Source organism: Thalassophryne amazonica, chromosome 21 (genome assembly GCF_902500255.1).
Source record: "Thalassophryne amazonica chromosome 21, fThaAma1.1, whole genome shotgun sequence".
Classification (NCBI taxonomy): Eukaryota; Metazoa; Chordata; class Actinopteri; order Batrachoidiformes; family Batrachoididae; genus Thalassophryne; species Thalassophryne amazonica.
The window spans coordinates 23,741,225-23,767,728 of NC_047123.1; the positions used below are offsets into that span (position 1 = coordinate 23,741,225).

A 26,504-nucleotide genomic window follows, 5' to 3' on the forward strand; every position below is an offset into this window, starting at 1 on the left:
GTCGTGTGTTTATGAATTTTTGTTGTTTTTATATGGCCTGTTCAATATCAGTGGACAGGAGCATTATGTATTTTTGCTAAAGATTTGATTTAGCATATATATAAATAAAGATGGCAGCCAATATGGCAACCAAAAATCCTTTGTCGTTTCTCATATTTCAGTTGAAACAAAAATATCTCTTTTCATAAACGTTTGTTAAATGTGAGAATGTTCTATGCAAGTCATTGTAACACCTACCTTTGTGGCTATTAATTCATGTCTATGTACAGTTTAGATGGTGGTGTTAGTTTGAAGGAGTGAATGTCAGCGCACAACCAGGGCACACTGCCGTGACTGCCGTGACACTGCTTTACCAATGCTTCACCTGGCTTTACCAACTCCAATATGGTAGAATAGTACTAGTTTTAGTGTAGTTTAGCTTAGTTTTGTGTCCCAAATGCTGTCTAATAGCCCCATATCAATTAGCTGGTAGAAGGTAGTTGGTAGATTTAGCTATTGTACCGAAATTGGTGCAATTGGTGGCCATCTTGAAAAATGGCGGCCATATTGAAATTTTGTGTGGCTATCCAAACTTTTCAAAAGAGTGGGTCTTAATGAGCAGTTGTACCAAATTTTATGATTCTTTCTCTCTTTGAATAATAAAAGTACTGTTAAAGTGGTTGGACTGACTGACATGTTGTTGGCTGTTGTTCCAAAAATGTGTGATTGGCGCACGTGCGTGCTAAACACTGTGCACGATTCTGTCCATCGGCAGCTTTCAGATCAGATGTGGGCGCGGCTCGGTCTCCGTGAGCTTTAGTTTCGGCTGTTCTCGCCTCACCTTCACCGTCTACTAAATTTGAAGTTCTGACGATGCGTAGGGCCCATTTTTGTTTTATTCCTCATCTGTTGCATCCCACTCCTCACGTTCCATTACCTCAGCGATTGAAGCAGCAGCTGTTTGTTTATTAGCTTCTTTTCGGCAGCTCACACATTGCGGCCGAGGTCTTGTTCTGCTGTCAGTGCACATCTTTTGCTCATCTTGTGTTTGCACGATCGTGCTTGTGTCGATCCATCTAATTAGACTAATTGAGTTTCTTTGCTGTGAAGGTTTTAACTTGCAGTGTTACACCGCTGTTTTTCTTTGATGTGTCACAAATCTGAGAAGAAGAACACACGCCTACACATCTAAGTGATGTGTATATCTTTGTGCAGGCTTGAAAAGATTTCTCCGTGTGAGTGTCAAAAGACAAAAGAAATTTCACTTTTGTTTTACTTCAACCACCCCCACCTGCTACCCTCCATCCCCTTTTGCATTCGCTTCTGTAATCCTCGAATGTGCTTGTAAGTGCAAGTGCAAAACTGTCACCAGGATTTCTTTTGTAGACATTTATTTGGAAGCAGATTCCATTTTTGAGAATAGAATCAGGGCCTTTAACGGCATTGGCATTGCCTTGACCTGTGCAGTGCATCTTCTTTGTTGCTATGCATGAACTTGTGTGCAAGTTTTTTGCAGAATAATGAGGTTTTTTTGCACGTGTGTTGATCAGCGTGAGTCAAAGGGCCCTATCTTCCACTTGATGAAAAAGAGTGTACAGTGTAACACAAGCGTTGTTTATAGCTGTGGTTTTAAATCCCATTGTCCACATCCTTTAAAATGCAAATAATACAAGTGCATTGTTGGAAGCAGAAATTCATCACATGATACACAACCAAAGATCTGGTCTAAAGTCCAGCATGGTGTGTTAGTGGTAATCAGTGTGTTTGTGGTAATCGACACACACTGAATTGAAAACATCAGTGAGACAAAATAAAAGCTCACACATGTAAAAACACATAACTTCACCTTTTGGCTACACTGCTTCATCTCAGGGAGCATTGGTGGCGCCATCCACTGGCATGCTTTGAGAAGTTGCTGCAGTTTTGTTAACTCACCGGAAAACAACTCACTTGATAGTCCAGTCATATTAAGACTTGTCCCACTGCTAATTGCAAAAAACCCCAAAAAGTTTCATGTGGGTTTCTCCTCTGATATACCCCATAAATAGTAAGTCCCTTCAGCTGCTCCCTTAGCTCCCTTAGTACTCTGGGTCGCCACAGCAAATCCAACGTGGACCTGCATGGCACAGGTTTTATGCCGGATGCCCTTCCTAACGCAACTCCACATTACATTGAGAAATGTGGCAGGGTTGGGATTCTAACCGGGAACCTTCCGCACTGAAACCAAACATGCCAACCACTTGTCCACCACCTGATATACCACAGAAATAACTTATTAAAAATAGAGATCAATAGCAGAGCTGGAAGGGCCCAAAATATGCTAATTTCTGATAATTAGGTTTGAACATCAAAGGAACCAGTAAAACAACTGGAAATCTTGTATCTGTCATCAAAGGAAGAACTGAAATGCTATCCAAACTCGCCTGTAGTGTTGTTAGAAATACTAGAAACGGAAATTGAGTGCAATTGAACAAGCAGTCATGTCAGATGCCTCCTCTAAAGAGTCTGGGTCTGCTTGAGGTTTCATCCGCTTAAAAAGGGAAGTTTGTACTCACTACTGCCACCTTCTGCTCACTTTCAGAGATAATGTTGAAGATTATGTCAAAATGTATCTTGTAAATACACCAAAATAGAACAATACGGGCAGCGGTTGCTGTGATAATAATAAAACGCACTAATAGGATGAATACAGCCTGATTTTATTTAAGATGAATAATGCTGAGTCACTCCACCGGTCATGAACTTATCTTGGTAATATTTTGTTCCCTAGAGATTTAGTTTGAGAAGCAAAGCCTCTTTCTCAGACCTATAATGTTTTTTTCTGAGGAATTCATTCATGAGCAATGGACCTGAAGACAATAAATGTTTTTCTAACAGAGTTAATATTGTTTGCAGTGCAGTCGCACATTTGAAATATGGGACGTTGAATTTATTTATGTTCCCATATTGACCTGACATCTGTCAAAATAGAATCTATTCCTGCGATTGTCCTCTGATCCCCGGACTGTCGCAGTCCCCATGGAAAAGAGAGTGAAGAGAGAGTTTTATCAGGAAAAGTGATAACAGCGAATGTCAAACAGCCTACATGATAAATGGTGTGTGTGTGTGTGTGTGTGTGTGTGTGTGTGTGTGTGTGTGTGTGTTGGGGGTATTATGTCAGTGAAAAGAATAATGGCAGAGCATATCCTCATGTTTGTGTCTCTCATGTATTCTGTGATGTGAGTTCACAGAGTGGCAGAGCAAAAAAGAGATTTTGATTTATATTGCCCCAGAAATAATGTAACTTAACCGCATCAAACACAGTGGGAATTGGCCACCAAAATTTTTACTTGTGGGCCGTTGTCAGTTGCCTCACAGTGCTGCCTGTCGAATAACTATAGGAAAGAAAGCAACAGTATAATGGAGGCTTACGGTGTAACGAGTCCTAACTAATAAAGACTTATGTATTCTTTAATACAGTTAAATGGTAGATGGACTGCATTTATATAGCGCTTTTCCATCTGCATCAAAGGGCTGTGCAGTAATGCCTCACATTCATCACGATGTGAGGGTGCTGCCACACAAGGTGCTCACTACACACTGGGAGCAACATGGGGATTGGGATTAAGGACCTTGCCCAAGGGCCCTTAATGATTTTCCAGTCAGGCTGGGATTTGAACCAAGGATCCTCTGGTCTCAAGCCCAACGCTTAACCACTAGACAGTTTTTTTGGGGGGGGGACTTAACGTTAACCTCATTGATCCACAGAGACCAGCAAGGAACCTCAATTACTGAGTTGTCTCTACACCCCCATGAGTAGAATGCAATAGAATTTGGATTATCCTTTCAGCTACGGTAGGAACATTACAGTTCCTTTGAAAAGCCACTCGAGTTTAGTCGATTCTCATGTGCAGTACATGTTTTTTCCCATTGGTTGGTTTTTGAAGTGCGCACCTCAATGATTTATAAAAATTCACAGTTGGTGCATCTATGACTGTCCGTAGTAAGATGGTCCAACAGGTTACAATCCAGTTGCTGAATATAAATCTATGTCTGTCTGTGTTTGCTGTTTTTTTTTTTTTCTTCAATTTTTGTCATACTCTCTGGTTGTGTAGCGATTATCCATGTGGTATAATCCTGGTTTGGCCGTGTATTCTTGGTTGATATTTTTGTAAACATTCATCGGGTCACCCTGTAATCTCCTATATACTAGTGGTTGTAATCCTAGGCTCCATAGCTGATCTTCACAGGGCAAGTCAGCAGTGCTGGGGACCTTTTTTTGTTGCATGTTTCTGTATTTTCTCCATTTCTTCAGTTGATTTCCAGAGGTAGGGAGGCCATGTGGAGGCTGCATATTCAATAAGAAAAATATAGAAGTAATTCTTCTTCTTTGTCATCTTTCCCCACCTCTACGGAGGGCTAGTACATCTGATGAACTGGTTCTGCATCGCATCTTTCCTCTGCCACTTTTCTTCAGGTCCTCCTTTGCTCTTTTCATTCACCCCCACCTTCTTAGTTTTGTCTCCCCCTTCTTTTCTCTTCTGTCTGTTAGCACACCCACATGAGTATGTAAGAATCCTGATTTTGGTTCTGTGCATCTGTGAGCAAACTAACTCTTAAGACTTTTGAACCAATGTGGAGCAGCAAAGGGCAACAAAGGACAAAGGGATCTGATTTTCAAGAAAAAAAAAAAATTAAAAGGCAAGTTTATAACCAAGGGCCAAATTTGGAACCAATGCTGACACTGTACGTACATATATATATATATATATATATATATATATATATATACAGAGAGAGAGAGAGTTTTATAAGATATGGATCTTTTGTGACCTTGAAGTGTCAAAGTAAAGCTCATACATTTTGACATAGAACAGCTGGCGCCTTTGGAGTAAAGACGGTGGAAGGGTTGTGTGTTGGTCAAGGATAAAGTGGTTGACTTTTGGACAGAGGTGCTGAAATGTCAAGACCACGCAGAACCATATATTATTGCCACAATGGATTGTAGAAATCAGTGTCAAACATATAAGTGTGTTTATACCATCTGAGTGCATCTTCTTGTTATTAAAAGCAAATTAGTGGAGAGAATGTTTTCTTGAATTTAATGTTGATGAGGGCTATCACCTGGAAACATGAAGCGCTATAAGAAAGCTGTTCAATGAAGTTGTGCCGTATTTCGGGAATTAGCGACACCTATATCCCACACATCGAGAAAATGTCAATTTCTGCATGTTTTCAGTGCTGAAACTGTGGTATCAAACCAGAAAACCAACAAGTGTTGATGGATTAGTTGCATTTGAGGTGAAAATGTTGCAATGAAGTGGGGAAAATATCCCAATTGGTCCTAAATTTTCCTCTGAAAGGAGCAGTATTAGTGGGAATTTAAAGAAAATCTGCAGTCTTCACTTCAATAAACAAGAAATGCTAAAAAGCCTCAGTCTGATCCATGAAAGGTGGCATCAGTCTCGTGTTCTAATCTATCCTGTCAGTTGGGGAAAAAAAAATAAATTATTGGTGGAACTGGGTGATATTTGTTCATTTAAAGATGTACATGATGACTCGTCATATGTTCTTTTTGTCTGTGATGAAAAGGAGACGTGCGTCTGCAGAGGTGAAGCTCACTGAGGGAGGAACTCTGGGGACTGTGGACTTCTCCTGATTTAGTTTTCTTATTTTCACCTTATTCCCAAAGGAGCGAAAACTGAAGCGGTGCGCGGGGAGTCTATGCCTGGCGTTTAAGCTGTTGCAGCGTGCAGACTGTCCTCGGGGAGCACAGCAGTGCTGTACGCTGCGGACATTTATCAAAACCACTAATGGAGTCACAGCTGGAGTTTAAATGTGTGTGCGCCAGTATCGGAGCAGTTCAGACGGGAATATAAAAGAAAAAGAGAAACGCTCCCGCTGTGTTGATATTGAGTGAAAACTATTATAACTCTGGTACAGTGGATGTCAGCGTGCTGCCGAATGTGCAGTGTAAGATGTGTAATTTCATTTGGTTCGGAATGGTGAGACGCCCACTGAAATAAAGGGAGATCTGCAGACGGGAAGGAATGGGGGCTAAATGAAGCAATGATCGCCAACCGGAGTCGTGCCGGAGTGACGGCTTCAGCAATTTATCTCTACGTGACTGAGAACACTGCTGTGCGATAGGCAGAGGCGGTTCTTCTGCAAGAAACTTTCCAGGAAGTAATAAGCAAGCAGGGAGCATGCTAAGAGGGCGGGCGATCTGCAGAGGTTAAGTAGCTTGCTCACCTTCCCCGGGCGATAAACTACTCTAGAAGAAGAACTGAGGAGACAGGAAGAAAGATAAATAGGTTAGAATACTAGTCTTGAATGTGAGAGATGGAGGAGGGAGTGAGTGTGGAAGAACGGAGTTGGGGTTGAACGGGAGCAGTGGAGGATGACAACTCTGATATAGAGGAGGGATTAAAATGTGAGAGATCCTAGAAAGCAGAAATAAATGTGTTCTGAGTTTGCCATACCGCACAAAAGGGTCATTAGCAATCCAGTGAAATCTGAATGAATAAAAACATCACCAAACATATTAAATTAGATTTCAAAATCATGAAAAAAATGGAAAAACACCATTGAAACAACACCCAATCGCGCCTAACGTGCTTCCTCTGTCAACTCTCACATACTGTAACTTTGATCTAGATGTGACATTGACCCACGTTTACATGACCATAATAATCTGATAACGGAATAATCCAGTAACGGTAATAATCTGATTGGACGCGTTTACATGCACTTCAGTAAAGCGATAATCCGGAAAACCTGGTTTACATGATATTAGTTCATTAGTTGGACTTCTTTGTAAGTGGAGAAAGGGCCAGCGGAGCAACAATATGGACCACGCTCTCTCTCTCTCTCGGAGACGGAGGTGCTGCGGTGTCGGTTAATGTCCTGGCGCACAAACAGTGAGGAAATACGACATTGTGCTTTTAGACCACGGCAAACTCCGCTCAAATCCAGCGTATATGTCTATAAACTGCATAAATTGCCAATAAATTTGCTCTTTAGAACACTGAAACAACTTACAAAGGATGTTAAAGCACCTTTATTTGTCCTGGCACATTTTTTTGGGATGCACAACGGACTCTCTGAACTTTGTGATTTGATGAGTGTGTCCCTCTGTACCTCTGAAAATACGAGTGGCAATTGCTTTTACAAATGCGCAGATGTGCAAGAATGAAATAAATCAGCTAAATAGTATATATGTACCAAAAATTAGGACTATTGGGGAGAAATCTAGGCATGTTAATGAGATTTCTCATAATCAGATAACAGTCATTATCCCATAAAGCATTTCCCGTTTTGCTGTTTACATGACTAATTGAATAATAGATAACTCCAGTAAACAGATAATGATCGGTTTTTAGTGTGGATGTAAACGGGGGCACAGATATCCTCCTGAAGATTAAATTCCAAAGGGTCATCAGCATGGTGATGCAATGATGTCCTCATTTGTCCAAGTTGGAGTAGGTAGCTCAGTAGGATAGGAGTTGGACTACCAATATTTAGACCTGGGTTTGATTCTTGATCTTAGTACTTGGGCAAAACACTTCGTCTGCTCCTGATCTTGCCTTGCTCTTTATTGTCATACTGTTAAGCCATAGTGGAAGAGCAGCGCTCAGTACAGGTGTCCCAGTGTGTCCTCAGTCCCCTTGTGTGGCCCAGCTACAATACAGTGAACACACAAATGAACAAGTTCAGTTTAAGGGTGTAACTTCACATTCCAGTACTACGTACTTCACAGTCTTTCTTACATGTTTTCAGGAATAGTTTTTGAACCTATATAAGGTGTTTCCCAACAAATCTGATTGTGCTTCACAGTATCTTTTAATATGAAGAGTAGTAGAAAGATGTAGCGATGGATAGGGAGGATATAAATAAATAAAAATAAAAACAGCACTGCAATAAAAAGAACTATCCATTTTTGTGCCTATCGCTATCTTTTCCACTTCTGTGTCTCATATCCTCAAACACAAGCCTTTCGAACTCCTCCTTATTGGATATTCACAGAACACTGTGTCTGCTCCTGTTTTCATTTGGCAGCTCGACATGGGTCGAACAGTACTGCACAGAAGATTCTTGTTTACTCATGTAACCCACTCTCAAGATATTTTTACATGCAAATACATGCACAAAGAAGTAATTTTTGATTATTGCGTGCATGCCTTAAAGCTCCGTTTAATTATGATTTTGAAAAACACGGAATAAAGTGGTTCACAATTAGCTGATTGTGATTTCACTCTTGCATGTCTCAGCTCTTTTTAATTTTAACCTCTGGTTGGTTGGTTGGTTGGTTGGTTGGTTTGTTAGCTTTTTTTTGTTTGCTAGCAGGCAATCTTAAAAAAAACATGCCCGGATTTAAAAAAAAAAAAAAATCAGACTAGCTTTTGTTCAAGGAACATTTAATTAGATTTCAATCCAGATGAAGATGCAGGAACATTTCAAAATAATTCTGTTATAATATCCCCCATTGGTCTCTGTGTTAATTGGATTTTTGCTCAACAGCTCCATCAACTGGACTTCAACAGATAAACAGAGAACTTTTCGGTCTTAGTGGAGGGTTGTGATCTATGAGAGCCCTGTAGTTCCCAACTTTGATGAGGCAGGCAGAAACCAATAGTTGGAATCATTAAACTCTCACGTACCTTTTACATAATGTGCCCATGACCTAGAATCTATCCCCGAGTGTTTGCAGAATAACTTAAGGATGTCCTGTACCACAGGAGGTCGACTCAAAAGCCTCCTCACTGATAGAATGTAGGTTTTCCTCCCATTTGTTTTGCACCTCAGCTAGCCCACTGGTTGTTGGAAAGGTGCTTATCCATATTTTATTTTGTGTAACCCATGGCAGCAGGTTTGCCAAATTCATGCACTGAAAATATGGTTTTAGTGCATGAATTTGGCAAACCATGTCTGGGAACTCCTGGTTTATCATCCTGTTTGGAATGTTTTTGGAAAAAGTCTTTCAGGCCTTCTTCGTTTTTGTGACAGCAATGTTTTTATTTGAAAATAGTATTGATGGGGAGCTCCTCTTTCTTTTTTCAACCACACACACTGACACACTCACCTGTCAGTCTCTTAGACCAGCAGCTTTTAGGACCACAGTAAACTTTTCTGACTTTTATCATTTTTAAGACTGTCTTTGTGCTCACCATCTTCTAACATTACAGTGTCACATCATTATTTCATGGCTGCTTGAGAGTTGTTTGACTCTTCTGCATTCATCACCATGAGCTTAAAGCAGGCTTATGTTTCTTTAGCATTTGTTTTCAGGAAGAAAAGCACTGTTATGGTGCTGCGGAGAAAGCACAGCATGGTTTTTTTTCTATGATAGCAGTAAATGACTAACAGTTATCTTACAAAATAAAATACAGCACTCAACAGCAACATTTAGGCTTGGATCGACTGGTTCCAAAGAAAGTTTGGGGTGGGTCATCATTCCGTGGGCTTCACATTAGGGATGTTACAAGAGGTGCGTTCTTCCATTTGCGAAATCTAGCGAGGATTCATCCCATTTTGTCCATGACTGATGCTGAGACCCTGATTCATGCCTTTGTTTCCTCCAGATTGGATTATTGTAATGTCCTATTTTCAGGGTTGCCGCAGTCCAGTATCACGGGTCTCCAATTAGTTCAGAATACTGCTGCCAGACTTTTGACACAGACTAGAAAGTTTGACCATATTACACCTGTTCTGGCATCCCTCCACTGGCTACCTGTCTGTGAGATCAGACTTTAAGGTTCTTTTATTAACCTATAATGGACTGGCACAGACGTACTTAGCTGATTTGATTAAGCCCTCTGTACCGTCCCAGGCTTTGCGCTCATCTGATGCAGGGCTGCTTTGTTTCCCGAGGGTGAAGAAGAGGTCTGTCGGTCAAAGGACCTTTTCTTATCATGCCCAGTGTCGATAAGACAGTCCGATACTGTGGAGACCTTCAAATCAAGATTGAAGACATTTTTTTTTTATCATTGCTTTGGCTAATATAGTGTGTTATTCTGCTTTTTAATTTTAAATTTTGTTGTTTTCAATTGTGTTTTATACTTGTTGTTCTTAATTCATGTTGAACTGTTTTTGAACTGATTTGTGTGAAGCACCTTGGGACGATGTTGTCATGATTTAGCGCTTTTATAAGTTGAATAAATTTAAATTATATTTGTTTCACTGGTATTTAGTTCTCCCTACTGTTGTGGATGTATTGACATGTAAAAGTCTAGATCTTAAATATAAAACAATCCCATTTTTCCCCAGATGGATTTGCAAGAAGAAAAACAAAAACAACACAATAATATTTGGACCAAAGAAGCATTTTTAATGTTATAGGTGGCGACAAAATAATGTGCTGTACGATTATTTATATAATTTCCATTGAGCTATATTTCTCTTGAATGTGTGAGTAGGGAGTTGTTAAAATGTCTGGCCATCAGTAGTTACGATCTGTTAAAGTATCTAGAATTTTTTTCCCACTTTCAAATCTGTAATCACTGATGTGATCACAGTTACCATCAGTGGGTAGGGACTCGGAAATGTTTAAGGCTTATCTTTTCTCTGACCTAGGACTGTTGCAGATCCCACCCAGAGACATGTCCCTCAGGGGCCACACACCATCCGCTGTCCAGAAAGCAGACACAACTCCACAGTGTCTCTCAGGAATAGAATTGGAATGTATTTATTTTGGAATTTTAATGAACTGTGATGGCTAAAAGAGATGCGTTACACCAGATCTAAACCTCGTGGGTTCAGCGTCCGTTAAAAGCTAACCTATAAGGAGTAGTTGACGTTTTAGAAGCTCACTGTCAAAACATATTCAGGTCACTCGACTGGAATGTGATGTTTCTTTTTGACATCAGATCGACAGTGACACTTCATCTTGTTAGAGCAGCAAGCTAATTAGCCTGGTCACCTGACCTTTTGAGGACCTTTTCCCCACGGGTCCACACAGCAGGGGCTGAGATCTTCTGCTAATTGTGTTCACGGTAGAGGTGACGGTAGCATCAGAAGTGGTCACATCAGGTTGGCTTATTTTTTTTTTTCATCTGTGCTTATCCGCGTGATGACAAGCCACCCACTATGGTTAAGATCGCGCATCGCCCCAGAGCAGAGCACTTCAAATAGTCACGAGGACAGGCGAGAAAGTAGAAGTGCTGCCCTGCTGGAGGACTAAGGTGATGAAAAACACCAGAGAGGGCCAGAAGTCTTTGAACATTTGTGACGAGTGGGGCGATGAGAAGTTACTGGCTCTGGTTTCAAATGCAGTCAGTTCAGCAAGTTCGTTTTCTTCAAGACTGAGGAAAGAAAAAGAAAACTGCTTTGCTTAAATGCTCCGTCAACTTGAGACTGTAGATTTCGATGATTGCTTGAAACTGCTCGGGACATCATTCCTAAATCTTAGTTTAACGTGATGATGCGGACATCACAGTTCATCACATTTGACTTGGCTCAGTACTTAACACGTACAGTCCAAAGCTGGACTCGGTCTCGATCCCTCTGTCTTAAGGTCACCTCCCAAGTGGTTTGTAGACACACAGAATGCAAAAAGGGCTTGAGCACAATCAATAGCTGATTATCAAGCAACCGTACGCAACGCTTCAAATCAATTTCAATTTCCCTGTTGAGAAGCTGACATTTGGAATCTCGGACGTCCTCTTCTCCGTTGTGATTATTTCCAGTGTGAGTCATGGCACATTACCGCGATCTTGGAATGGTTATTAGCCGTTTGCTTGACCTTTGACTCAGTTGTGGTTTGCAGTCGAAGCTCTGTGATGTTCGTGGAGCTCATTTGGTCACGTATGTGTCGACTGGTGTCTTACACGTTAGCAGTTCAGCTCGTTAAGGAGGATGCGTTACTTTATTCTCCACTCTTTTGTGCTGCCTCTCTTGTTTTTTTATGCGCACACACACGGTAGTGCTTGTAGGGGTATCGTTTTCTGTCCTGTGTGAATAAAGTAAAAACAGAATTTCAATCCAATTTGGACCACATGCTGAAATGTTCGCGGCTTCCCCAAAGACAAAATGGTTTGATTTTGAGGAAAGGTCAAGGTGACAGTCCAAGGTCAAAACTTTTGGGGATATTTAGAATGGCTGTTTTGAGGAATTGTTTAAAAATGTACCCATAGTTCCTATTAAATGCTCCTATGAATTCATACAAGACTTCTACTGGTCACATGTCCTTTTGACCTTGGATAATCTTGAAATCTCAAACTCAAGATCATAACTATTTGACTCAATCAATTTTGAGCCAGTATGATTTAAACATTTAAGAAGGGTTGTGTGTTTGTGGAGGATAAAGAGGCTCAGTTTTGGACACAAACTTATTTTATCACAGAATCAAAAATAATTAATTTGTGTGACTCTGTATCAGGTGTTGCACTCTTAGCGTGCCTTCATGTGCTTTTTTTTGATACTGTGATGCTGTGAGCTTTATTTAACAGGAACCAGAGACACGTGGACGGGATTTGTCAGATCTAAGCATGTCATGTTGACCATGTGAGCTCAGAGCTCGGAGAATAAATTATTCGCCTCCTGCAGGGCTTCTCTTGGTTTTCCGTTAGCTATCTGTTTGTGGGTCAACAAACTATGCCAAAGAATCGTTCTTGTCCTCAGAGACACAGTATGTTTAACATTTACAAGGCTATTTTTGTGACAGAAACAACCTTTTTATTACTTTTTTTTTGGCAGTGTTGTTTCTTTTCAACCCTGCTGATTTGCAGGATTCGTCAGCTCATGCTGCTCTTCGTTTTGCATTTATCTTGTGATCCATTTTGAGATTTGTTCCACAGTTTGACCACATGCGCATCTGATTCCTGATCTCTGCAGCTTTAATAACAGGAAGAGGAGTGCCCGTGACAACCGGGTGGGGGTGGGGGTGTAAGTGACATCTGTGGGTGTGGCATGAAAATCACAGTTGGAACGCCACAGCCGCATTGATTGCAATCTCATATTGTACAGACTTCAATCCGAGCTTTTATGATGTGCCTGGGGAATAGTTGTTAACCGGTGGAATGGTAGATGGGTCTGTTGCAGGAACTGGACGCTGGGAGTGTTTGTGCACCTCGAGTGCGTTTGTTCAGCCCCATCACCCTGCATTTATTTTTATTCATTTATTTATTTATTACATATTTGGGTTCTTGATTTTATTCCTTCACCTGTTTTCTAAGCCTAGCTTCTGCTACTCTTTCCTATAACTTCATGCTGTGGCTGATCAACTTTATGCCTCTGTCATTGCTGCAGCTCTGCACATCACCCTTGTTCTTAAAAACAGGAACCAGCACACTTCATCTCCACTCCTCAGGCATCTTCTCACTTTCCAAGATTTTATTAAACAATCTGGATAGAAACTCCACTGCCATCTCTCCTGGACATTTCCATGCCTCTATTGGAATGTCATGTGAACCAACCGCCTTTCCACTCTTCATCCTCTTAATTCTTTTCTTTTGCTTTTGATGATTTTTTTGTTGTTGTTTTTATTTTTGGAATTTTCTTCAAATATGAAAGCCGTTGACATGAATCGTGATTACTGTGATCTTATTTATTCACAAATCACGAAATCTGTAACAACACATGGAAAAGTGAACCATATTGGAACAGTCACTCTTTCAGCTTGTGTTCCATCATACTGTTTTTACCACAAGGCTAAAATTATGGCCATCAGGTATTGTGAAGACTTTGCATCTGCCTGTCCGTCTGTCTGTCTGTCTGTCTGTCTGTCCATCTGATCATCTGTCTGTGCTCAGCATAACTCCAGTCCTATTACTGCCAGGGTCTTCAAATTCACAGGGAACATTCTTGGGGCACAGATTTTGGACAACGTCAAAGATGGCTAACCTTGACCTATTTTAAATGGTGAAAAGGTCACATTCTGTTTCCTATTTTCATGCTCATACGGTCACGGGGGGCATTGAGTTATATTTTGTTTCTGCAATCATGTTTAAAAAATCTTAAAATATATATAAAAAAAATCATTATCTGTTGTCATGGTTTTAGAACAATTATCAAAATTTGGTCTCTGTTGAAGTGGTTCAATTCTCACTTTCTCTGACCCAGTTGAGCTGCAAGTGGAGTTACAAGCCAAAATGTGAGTTTAAAAAAAAGCCTCCCATCACTTTTGATAAGCTTGATGAACTCCAACTTTATTCGTCTCTTGCATTTATAGCATTCTTACCTCTCTAATGGTTCTAATCCACTTAGAGGAATAATGTAGCCCAACATTAAGTCTGCACACTTCCCGCCTAACACTCTGCGGATGTGAATGACTGTCTTGCAGTTAAATGAAAATTATCAAGTATATTTTCAAGCATATTTTTGTCTTCTCCTTTCATTGTCGATTCAGTTCCACGTTCCCTCCCACTTAGTTTGCTGTTTAAAGAGGAATTAGTATATAATCTTTCAAACTCACGTTGCATGAATGCTAATTCTCATCTCTGCTAAAAAGCACTGAAAGTGCACAGATTATGCTGAAAGACTTCAAACTGTGTAGATTTGTATCAGATATGTAGCCACAACTTTTTTAATGAGGTAGGAAAACTTCAAAGTCTTTCTCGGTTGAATATGCAACGTTGTGATTTTTTTTTTCCCCGTCACTTGACAGCCATCTGTTTGGGTCTTTGATGCACACCACATGGCTAACCTTCTGCTCAGGCCGTTGCACAAACACAAGTTTAATGTATGGAGTGCGTTCTGATTTTTTGCACTTCTTTAACACACACACAAGCCTCTCTAAACACATTATGGCTCACCGTTTATAGACTTCAAAGCGCTCCGTCTATAGTTCACATTAGAAACTTCAGGGCTCGGCTTGTGTATGTCTCTGAAGAATTGCACACCACCAATGATTTTCTTTATTTATTTATTTATCCCTAAGAATGTTTTATTGCAGAGCTGGTCCTCACTTTGCGGTCCTCACTTTGTGGTCCTCACTTTGCTTCCTTCAGCCATTCTTTTCTTTGCTTACGTTGAACATATATTTCTTCATTTTACCTCTAAATACCATCCGAAATCCCTCCTTTTCCTCCAAATCTCCACTCATTACCGAGCTCTGGGCCCGTGCAGGCCTCAGGAAGTGGGTGTGTAGTGTGTCAACTTAGTTTAGGAGAGAGAGAGAGGAGGTAGAGAGGTGGGGGAAAGGGAGGATACTGATTAAAATAATAAACAGCTGTGTGAAACGGTGGGGCTAGTGGCCACAGAGACGGAGAGCAGCAGAAGAAGAGGGATGGAGACACCAGGTTGGAGGTTCGGTCACCTTGTGAGACCAGAAGGAAGCATCGAGGAAATATAACTTCTAAAACTTTCCTAATCCCATTGGGAGAAAATCTGGCAAAAGGATCCTTTACCTTCTCTGGACGGGAGGACTAATCAACAAGAGGACCAGCCCAATGAGACCGCCGTTGTACACCCGGTATTGAGACCCTCTTGATGCAGGAGTGTGTGAACACATGGCTGTGCGCGCCAGAGAAAGAAGGCATTCTTTGTCTAAATGGACCAGTCATGGCACTGATTAGGAGGGTGTGACAGAGTGAGAACAGAGCGGGGCTGGAGACGGGTTGGGTAGGTAGTAAGGCGACGATGGAGGCGTCTCTTTGAGCCGGCGTTACCTTCCAGGGCATACCACGCGCCTCCTTGTACTGCCATCTTGAATAGAGTTCTTTTTGTCGGAATAATTGGGAACAAGTGCTCCAGCCTTGTGCCGCCATCACGTAAACGGCTCCTTTCATACCCAGAGGGGGAAGTGGAGGAAGGGAAGCATAACAAAGTTGAAGAAGGGCGCAAACGTGTCCCCAGTTTACATCAGCCCGCCTTCCATCAAGCCTTTATCTCCACTTTGCATACCTCCACCCAAGATTTCCTCTCAGTTTCAGAAGCCCGTTCCGAGTTTTAAGAACTCTACTGGCAGTAGAGTGCCGGTTTAATCCCAGCGCCAGCTCTCGAGCATGACTTAACCGTCACCTCGACAGCTTTGCTGCCTGTCCAAAAAAGAATGTTACAAACATGTGGCGGGATCAGGCGAGCGCACACGCTGGCACCAAGGTTCAACTGCTGCCAAGGGATGTGTGACATACGCAAATCGCCCACTTTGAGACTGCGACCAGGTGTTGACCGTCCCCCGTTTGGACCTCTTGTAAAAGCTGAGTTTTTCTGTAGTCAAAGTCAAGATTGTTCAAGATTTGGATTTAACTCTCATCGGAGTTCTGGCCTGGAAAGTCGTGGTTTGGATCACAACTACTCGCCGACTTGCAGCCTGTCCTGATGTCCAGTCATCTTCCAATTTGTAGGACCACAGAGATGATGTAGGGATTGGAGCAAGTGGGAGGAGCCAGAGCATGCATTGCAATATGATTGGTTTGAATTTTAGCCTGCAGGAGCTCCTCAGAAGATTTGAGCAGGTATAATAATGATTTTAGGCACACTGTCAACGCCAATTTGTAAATTGCTGTATTTTTTTCCTTCTGCAAACCTGTATACCGCGCTGAAAGAATACAAAACAGCCAGCATTGATTCTCTGTCTCTGCTTGTGTTTGAAGTTGTGGACTTAATGTAGTTGATTTTATGAGGTCTGAACAGTCATTATTGGACTCATTAAACTGGAATGACCAGTTCTGGCTGGTGTTGTTAGCGAGTGCCACGGCGCAGGGAGAGAATTAGCACAGCACAAGGCTCGTATCCTTGAACTAGGTATAATTTGTCAAAGCAACCTGTTAGTCTAATTGTATAATTGAAGCCTAAAGATGTGCACGGCATGTTAACAGATGGTACTTCAGCAGTTCTGTGCAAAATTATTGATGAATGGTTTCATCCTCCACAAATTCTGAATAGTTTATTAGCCGATGTCACCATATCCTCTTGATTTCATTTCGAAGTAGAAAGAAAAGACCCATAGTCAGTTTCAAGTGTTTGTCACTTGGATAGACAACTACGGAAGCATAGTGCATTCACTTGATAAATTTATTTTTTCGTGGTAATTATTTGTGTTTTTTCTGAGTAATTTATTTTTTTGTCTGTTTTTTGGAATAATTATTTCTGTTTTTATGAGTTTTTCTATTTTTCAGAGTAAATTATTTAGATGCTTGGTTTTTGAGTAATTTTTTCCTGATTTTCTGATCCCCCCCCCTTCTGTTTTTCGGACCAATTATTTTCTGAGTTTAGAGACCATTTGAAGACACATTCATTCATTGAGAGCTCGATTTGGTAACACACATGACACTGTTCAGTTTAATCACGTTTTACGTTGATCTGGGTTTAAGACACTGGGAGATTTCATTTCATTCATTCATTTATTTATTTCATTCATTTAAAAGAAAAAAAACAGAAAAGCAGAAATAAAGCATCTCAATTACCAGAATGAAAAGGAGCAGAGAGATGAACAAGTCTTATATTTTCTGCCCCTTTTTACAATACAGTCTTTCAATATCCAGCATCATTATTCGACATTATTTAACAGATTGTATTTCTTTAACTTGTCACATACCACTGACTTATTTCATAATTATGACCATTATTTAATAGATTACATCTCTGACAGGTTACATTTTTAAACTTAAAACATTTTAAACATTATTAACAAATTACCTTTTTGACTTCCTTACAGCCCACTGACTTATTTCATAGTTTCATACTTACTTAATACATCTAGTTTAATACGTTTTTTTAAATAATTTAAGCGACCTTAATTCTTTAATTTCTTTGTTGAGATTGTTCCATAATTTTACACCATTTGCTGCAATACTCCGTTCCTTTACTTTGGTTCTGTATCTTGTTTTTCTAAAGACTTCTGTTCCTTTCAATTTATATCTACTTACTCTTTTCTCAAACATATTTTGAATGTTTGTTGGTAAAGCACTTTTGTTAGCTTGGTACATTGTTTGTAATATTTTCAAATCGACCAGATCACGAAATTTAAGTACCCTGTACTTAATGAACAATGGATTAGATGGATCTCTAAAACCACTGTTGCTAATCACCCTTAAAGCCCTTTTCTGCAGAATAAACAAAGGTTGTATATAAGTTGTATATGTTGATCCCCAGATTTCTACACAGTAAGTTAAATATGGGAAAATCAATGAATTGTACAATGTTAATAAACCATAACTATTTAATGAATATTTTACTTTATGCAGAACAGCAATGGCTTTCGCTATTTTTCCTTTTATGTCATTTATGTGTGACTTCCATGTAAGATCTTCATCAAGCATGACTCCTAAAAATTTTGTTTCTTTTACCCTTTGTATATCCATTCCATCTATTTGTAATGACACTTTTTTTTTCTCTGTCATTAAACAATATGAAATTTGTCTTATTAATATTTAGTGACAGTCTGTTTATATCAAACCAATGTTTAACCTTTTCCAGTTCTGTATTTATCACTTGTGCTACTTCCTGTATATCTGATCCAGAGTAAAACAGCGTTATATCATCAGCAAATAAAATGCTACCAAGCACATTAGATACATTCACAAAATCATTGATATACAAAATAAACAGTTTGGGTCCAAGTACCGATCCTTGTGGTACTCCATAAGTAATATTACACAATTCTGATTTGATATTATTTATCTGAACAAACTGTTTTCTGTTTTCTAAGTAGCTTTTTACCCACTGATGTGCAATACCTCTTATTCCATGTTGTTGTAACTTGTGAAGCAATCTTGAGTGGTCAATAACATCAAAAGCCTTTTTCAAGTCAATAAAAATACTCACAAAATAGTCCTTATTTTCTGTTGTTGTTGATATTTTCTCTATTAATTCCATAATTGCCATAGCTGTCGAATGCTTTGTTCTGAATCCATACTGAGCATTATTTAAAATATGATGTTTCTCAATTAATTTATCCAACCTTGTCACAAAAACTTTTTCCATAATTTTAGAAAACTGTGGAAGCAGTGTTACTGGCCTGTAATTAGAGAAATTATGTTTGTCTCCATTTTTGTATAATGGGACTACCTTGGCAATTTTCATTTCATCTGGAAAAATCCCTGTTGACAGAGATAGATTGCAAATATAAGTGAATGGTTCAATAACAGTTTCTATTATACTTTTTACAGTCATCATGTCTAAATCTTCATGGTCAGTTGATCTTTTGCTTACACAGTTTTTTACAATATTTATTATTTCATCTTTTTCCACATTGTCCAGGAAAATACTATTGACCGTATTTACAAGTGTATGTAATGTATCTTCTACTATTGGTTTATTTCCCACCAGACTTGATCCTACATTTGAAAAATAATCATTAAACCCATTTGCCACTTCTTTTATGTCATATATCTCTTTATTTTCTTTGACAAAGTTATTTGGAAAAGTTGCTTTCGCTCCATCACTTTCAATCACAGATAGTTTGTTCACTCTACACAGGCACCTGAAAAACAGAACCACAAAAAAATAACTCTGAAAAACAGGAAAACAATTATTCAGAAAAACTGGAAAATAGTAAAAAAAAAAAAAAAAAACTAACTAAAAATAAATTACTCGAAAAACAAACCAAAAAAATTACTCAGAAAAACAGAAATAATTATTCCGAAAAACAAACCAAAAAAATAAATTTATCAAGTGAATGCAATACACTTTTGTAGGAAAACCAAATGTGCTCTCTATATATTTTTTAGTCTTGTTTTGTAACGTGCTGGAATTTATAATGTGAAAATTCTTCATAAAATTATTGTAGGTGAGCTCAGTTGGCCAGATCAAGAACCCCTTGCTGCTTTTTGTGTATCCACGTTAGTTATTTAAAACAGTTGTAGCTGTTCTGTCCGTACACTGACGTATCACAGGACGAACACTTGCCATATAAATTACTTCTTGAAAGTACACTTTGAGTGGGTGGAGTGAGCTAAAAGCAGCACTGTATGTCCACACAGTTTGTCTTTTGTTTTTGTTTCCTGTATGTTCAGTCAGTGTTACTCCTTCTGGAAACAGTAGCACTGAAGATATTAGAAACTGGAAGCACTTGGGTAATGACTTGAAACGTGGCCATCTGGCTCCGTGGTGGAACTTTTGTTTCTTTCTTCTGTCTTTTCTGTATTCCCTTTTACTGCTTTTTCTCACTCTCCCATGACCTTTAAGAGGCGTTTGATTTCTGTCAGTAAGCCAGTGGGTGATTATCTTTCCCGATTGCAATGGAGGGATTTATTTAAGCCTTTGTCAAATGTCTATTGGCATTCGTTAAATTGCAGCACTGTGCCACGAACATCTGTGGTGTTATTACCGCTTTTACTCCGCTCGTACTTTTGCCGTACTGTTTTTGTCCACTTTGTTTTTACCAGTATCCATGTCCTACTTGCCATGTGCTATCATGCCATTATTGCCCTGAGTGTTGATGAGGAAGTGATAGCAGGGTGTTGTTTTCACTGGCACGTGAGTCTTTGTCTGTGGACAGGATAAGTCAAAAATAGCCAAACTTGGTGGGAATGTTACTTGGATACATAGCTAGATGTGATTAGATTTTGGAGAAGTTTGGTCAAAGACTGTAAATACAAATCATGAAAACGTAATATGAAAAACACCTTTTTTCCCCTCAACAACAAAGAAACCTAGAATGATATTCTAAAACATATATTGATCAGCAAAATATTTGTGATTGAGTGAAGTCATACATAGTCAAAAACACCATTACAGACAAATGCATGCTTGTTTATGCATGAGTGTGTTGCGCCTCGACACTGTGAGCAGCTACAACAGAACGCAGTAGTATTAACAATGTTTTGCAGTACTACTATCACAGCTAACTAACATAGTAGCACCATGTGGTGATTAGCCGTGTTTATATCAGCATAGCTCTGGTATCTTTGTTTTTTTATTTTCTGTGGCTATGACACAAGATCTTGTGGCATTTCCACGATGCCATACAAGATATCGTTCCCAAAATTTGGCAACACAAGTTCCACAGCAAAATGAATAATTTTACATAGTTATAAGTGTATTTATTAATTTATTTTTAACCAAACCTCTCATGAAGTGCACTGCAATACATAGTAAATCACTGCATGCCAATATATTGTCCTAGCCGCTCAGTTTGCAAGTCATGTCTACCAAATTACACAACCACGTCGGTCCTGGATGGCAACCACAACCAGTCTATCTCCTCCTCTCGAAAGGAACCATCTATTTGCTGCAGCTTGGACAAATATTGCCATCCCGTTGGGCTTCTCCATCTGCCCGGGTCTTAAACACTAAGGCATCAACGTGCTGGATCATGCACAGAGAAATGTGCCGCACGGCCTAAATGTCATAGCTGACATTCTCTGAAAATGCAGATGATACTTCTAATCTGAGCTTGTTGCCACTAAAACATAGGATGCAAAGCCTTGTGCTTGGAGCCACGTCCATCTTTATACATAGACCCTCCATTTTCAGAGACCATATGTAATAGGACAAACAATGTAAGAATTATGCTTGTGCAAGAAGGAGACTCGTGAGGGAAGCCACCAAGACACCCATGATATCGCTGAAGGAGTTATAGACGTTGATGGCTGTTACAAAAAGTATGTCACTATCCAACCTTCATTTAATGCAAGTGGAACTCTTCCTTTCTCCGTCTGTTTTGCAGGACATCCAGGCTGAGATCGATGCCCATAATGACATCTACAAGAGCGTGGACGCGAACAAGTCGAAGATGGTCAAGGCTCTGGGAAGCTCAGAGGAAGCCGTGTTCCTCCAGCACAGATTGGACGACATGAACCAGCGCTGGACTGACCTGAAGGCAAAGTCGGCCAACATCCGGTCAGTGCTGCTTTGTCTGCAGGCTGAGATGTTGTCATTTGGTTTAACGCATGTCACGTTGTCATTTTACTCTTTTACTTCTTCGTATTGGTATAAGAGCTGCCAATAGTGGCAATATTTCAAGTAGTTGTCCAATTCATTTCACTTTCTGTGTCTAATTAAGGAGAAAATCAGGTTGCTTTCCCAGTAAGACTTTACCCCAAGAAAAATAGGCTCTTTTACTCTGCTGTGGCTATTTTTTTTAATAAGAACATTTCAAGGTTGTTCTGAATTCCATCATGGACAATACAAAATAAATAAGGTTTTGACCAAGGTTACGCTGCACCAACAGGTCTGCATCTTGTCCAACGCTTGTGCTTTTAAACACTGTAGAGTTTGACAGTGATTTAATGACGTAACACTTCCAGACTTAGTATGTATGTTGTATCATCTGACCTGAAGATGTCTATTGATTTTTCAACTTAGACAATCAAAGTGTGAGGTCATATAAATTTTTTTTTCAATTAAAAGATCAAAACGTTCTTGTGTATGCAGTCCGCTTCGCTGTACATAACCAGATTTTCCAAACTTGGTATAGATTATACAAAGCTTGAACCCTAAGAGGCCTATTGATTTCAGAGTTCGATGGTCAAAACTTAAGGACAGTGGAAGCTGTTTTTATTTGTTTGGTTGTTTTACACAAAAATTGCTTGTGAGTTTAGACAGTTTTTGCTATGCCTATGTGAAGTATCAAACTTGGATTGTAGGTCACATAGCCGACCCCTAGAAACCCATTGATTTGGGGGGTTAGAAGGTCAAAACAAAGTCTGTGGATATGCAGGTTTTTTTAACCCAAAAATTGCTAGTGAGTGCAGTTGAAGCGCTAAAAAAAGCCTAAAAACTCTGCAGTGGCTATTTTTTAATAATAATATTTCAGGAAAACAAAATTTCCAAGAAGCCAAAATACTATATTAGTTCCCATCGCCTCAACTTTATGAAATATAATTTGTACATTATGTGCCATTTTGTTAAGTCATGATTTGACTGTTGTCTAAACAACTTTTTGACCAGGGTTAAGCCGCACCAACTGGTCGTTGGCTCGTGCTTTTAAAGTGACGTAACACTTTCACCGTACAAAGTTTTTTTTTTTTTTTTTTTTTTTAAATAAATACCTGTGCATTTTCAGCCGAGGCCATCAAATATGGACATCGGGTATTGCGAAGGTTTTTCGTCCATCCATCTATTTGTCTGTGCTCAGAATAACTCCAGTCCTATTACTGCTAGACTCTTGAAATTCACAGGGAACATTCTTGGTACACAGAACTTGGACAAGTTCAAAGATGGCTAATCTTGATGTATTTTAAGAGAATAAAAAGTCACATTCTGTTTCAATCTGATCCTTTTTGTTTTTGAGTGACACGGGTGACAGCCAATCAGAATAGAGCTGCACCATGACATCAGTTGCTGATGTCTTCACAACTGATTTGTTTTGTGTGTTTATATACATGTTTCTCATTTATTATGTGAATGCTAGCGAGAAATAAACACTTCTAAAACTGAAATTGCTGTTTTTGGAACCTAATAACAGCTCTGAACTTATTTACAAGACATTTCGCCAACGTTAGCATGGTGATGTCACTTCCTGATGTAGCTACTTGCTAATAGCTTTGTTTCTGGTATATTATGTAAAAATTAGCGAGAAATAAACACTTCTAAAACTGAAAATGCTGTTTTTGTAACCTGATAACACCTCTGGAGTCACTCACAAGACATTTTGCAGATGTTAGCTTGCATGCTAACTTTCGCTAACTCAAAGCTAACTTCCTATAGAGTTAAATTTGTCTCATTAATAATTTCAAATGCATGGAGGGTGATCTACAAATATGATTTGCAAAACTTGAACAAATGATGATTTGATTTGAACATGTTTAAATTGTACATAAGACAATAGGATCTTAATAATTAATTAAAGAACTGCAAATTGTAAAAAACACAATGTTCATACAGCTGAGGGTATTTTAGCAATACGTTATGTTTATTTATTGTTCTTGTTTTTTGCAAAGCCACCAAGTTTGCAGAATTTGACCCCCTTTCGTGTCTGTTTTGGGAAATAATTTGGAATCTTATCCAAAGCCAGTGGCTCAGCACTGCACTGGAATCAGTTATTTATGCTTTGCATAATTAACAGTCCATGAAAATAAATCCTAGTTCTCTTCATAATGAAACATGACCCAGGAGCCTGAAATAACTCAAAAACTGGCGTGAAATGTAGTACAGTATGGAATATTTATGTGGGTGTTTCTGTCTCCTGTCAGCTGTAAAGCGCAGTAGCTGCAGCACTTCAAGTCTGCAGTGAGTTATGGCTCCAAAAAAAAAAAATAAAAAATTAGTCATGAGGACCAAAAGCTCCCTAGAACACAGATGTGTGTCAGAAACTTTATCACTCTCAACCTGGATTTAGCCGCTCCGGTAGAGTTTGAAGAAAGGCGAGGTGGAATCGGAGCCGACGGGACCAGATGGAGATGTTCAAAGAGAAAGGAGGAGACAGAAGGTCGGTGTGGAGGGGGAGCAGCGGCGGGAAACAGGTTAGAGCTGCTGCAGAGAAATGCTACAAAAGGCAAAATTCAAAAGGTGCAGAGAAAGAGTCAGCACACAGGTCAGACGTAATGGGCAGGAGCTGTTCCGCAGAGAGATGGAGAGGAAAGAGAGCGTGTGTGCGAGCGGGAAGCATTGATTGCACACAGCCCATCATTCCGTAATTTGACGACACGTGTAATTAAGACTAACTCATTCGGTGTTGCGCCACGGCTTCTGTACGCTGCGTTCAGACACATTAGTATGCCCTGAGGGTGAAACAAAAGTGCTTATCGCGGCATATTGTGCACTTGCCGCCACCTACACAATTACCAGAGTACTCCGTCCTGGTCCATGACTAACACCTACTGGGCAACCTCCGTGAAGAGTTCGCTCATATGTTTGTTAGTGGGTTTTAGTCATAAGTGTTGGTTCAACTTCTAATAATAGAAACTCTTTGACAATAAATGAAACATATCTGGGCTTTGTTGTTCAATCTGCGCATCAGAGTCGTCGGAGCAGACGGGAAACACAAAGAGACCTTATAGAAAATCAATATAATCAGGTTTGACCCATTATGACCCCTTTGACAGGAAGTTGTCGGCTTCTTATAACTGATAAATTAGAGGAGGGTATTATGTAGACGTGCATCGCTAAAATTCAAAGTATGCATTAAAGATCAGAACAACAATGCGCGCTCTTTGTGATTTGGGTTTTGTTCTGCAGAGCCCATCTGGAGGCGAGTGCAGAGCGCTGGTCTCGTCTGCTCGTCCTCCTGGAGGAGCTTTGGAGGTGGATCTGCATGAAGGATGAAGAGCTGGCCAAGCAGATGCCCATCGGAGGAGACGTGCCCACCCTGCTGCAGCAGCAGAACCACTGCACGGTATGTGCTGTCGCCATGGGCAACCTTCCCGCCCCACTGTACACCAGATGAAATTCCCTCAGCTGTAAATTGTCAGTCTCTCACCAGAACCAACCAACATCCGTGTTAAAGTGCCACACTGTCCATGTGATGTAGATGGGTAAACCAATGGTTACGGACTTACAAAATTTTAATGGTAGTCTAAAATATGGATAGATTGTGTCCATAGTTAATAAGCAGCGTTATTACGGCCACTCAGCGGCCTTTTGTAATGTTGCACCATCTGTTTTATCCTTATAATCACTGTCACATTCATGCTGCAGCGCATCATTTATTCTAAGAAGCGATCGATACCTTTATTGTACGAACGCATTCGCGCCTTTGTCATCACGCCGGATTATTTATTGTGACCACAGGTTATTGTGATGGCGCATCAGCGCGTAATTGCTTTCAGACGGATGACTCACCCCCGTGGATACTGTTTATTCTGGCACTTCATGTGGCTCTCAACACTCTTGCTTTTTGCCAACCCCATTCGCCACATTTTCATTTGATTCCCAGAAATCCTCCTGCAGGACCCTCCTAACCATGTGCGCATGTGACGGTTGACGCACAGAGAGAGATCAGCCAACGTGTTGCAGTGAAAAGTTTTTTCAGCTCAAATAGTTGGAGGCAGCTGATTTACACAAAACGTTTTGTAACTTTTTGACAACTTTAGTCAAGTTTTGTGCCGGGTCATATTTAGCAATTACGTGTGAGGTTGTTTGATCTGTCCTTCAATTGCATGTTGGGCATCGATGATAGCTCGCCAAAAACAGCCTATCTTGCTTGCCATTCTCAAATTCACTTGTTGAGTTTCCAGTGTCCTCCTGGAGCAGGTCCACCAAGATCTTCATCAGACCACAAATCCCTGGTGACATTTTAATCAGTTTTTGGGAATGTTTATGCTAACTGCTGTTGATGCTAACTTTTTATGCTAATGCTTGACAACACTAGTTAGTAGTTTGTCATCAGTGCTGAGGATGAGGATATTGCCACTATATGTGTTAGCGCTAATCGCAGATAGCATTTTCTTCATTGTGGACTGTCGGTAGAAAAACAAACAATTCCCCGCTCTAAATCTTGAATACTGGTGATGTCTAGAAAACTTTCATCACTGCTAACTTTGAAAGTTGATTAAAAAAAAATAAACGATCATTTGCATGTGTAACCCTGTTTAATACTTTGAATTAGTTTAAGGAATTGTACTATAATTTCAGCAACATTGGTCGTCTGTCTGACGGTCAACCCCAGAATAGCAACTGGAAGGGTTTGTTTTGGCAAACGTCAAGCTCATCTGGGTTAAAGTTCACAATTTAGCTTTTCGCTCAGGAGTCCACCAAGCGTGACATGTGTATGTAGTCGAGGT

General features: G+C 39.9%; 1 protein-coding gene across 1 annotated transcript in view; it reads left to right on the plus strand.

Annotated features, from left to right (window-relative positions):
* The window catches only part of utrn (utrophin), a 301,805-nt gene that overhangs the window by 165,169 nt on the left and 110,132 nt on the right, over positions 1–26,504 (plus strand). Inside the window, 2 exon segments of the mRNA XM_034162029.1 lie at positions 21,509–21,681; positions 24,961–25,117. Of these exon segments, the coding sequence (XP_034017920.1) occupies positions 21,509–21,681; positions 24,961–25,117 (330 nt within the window).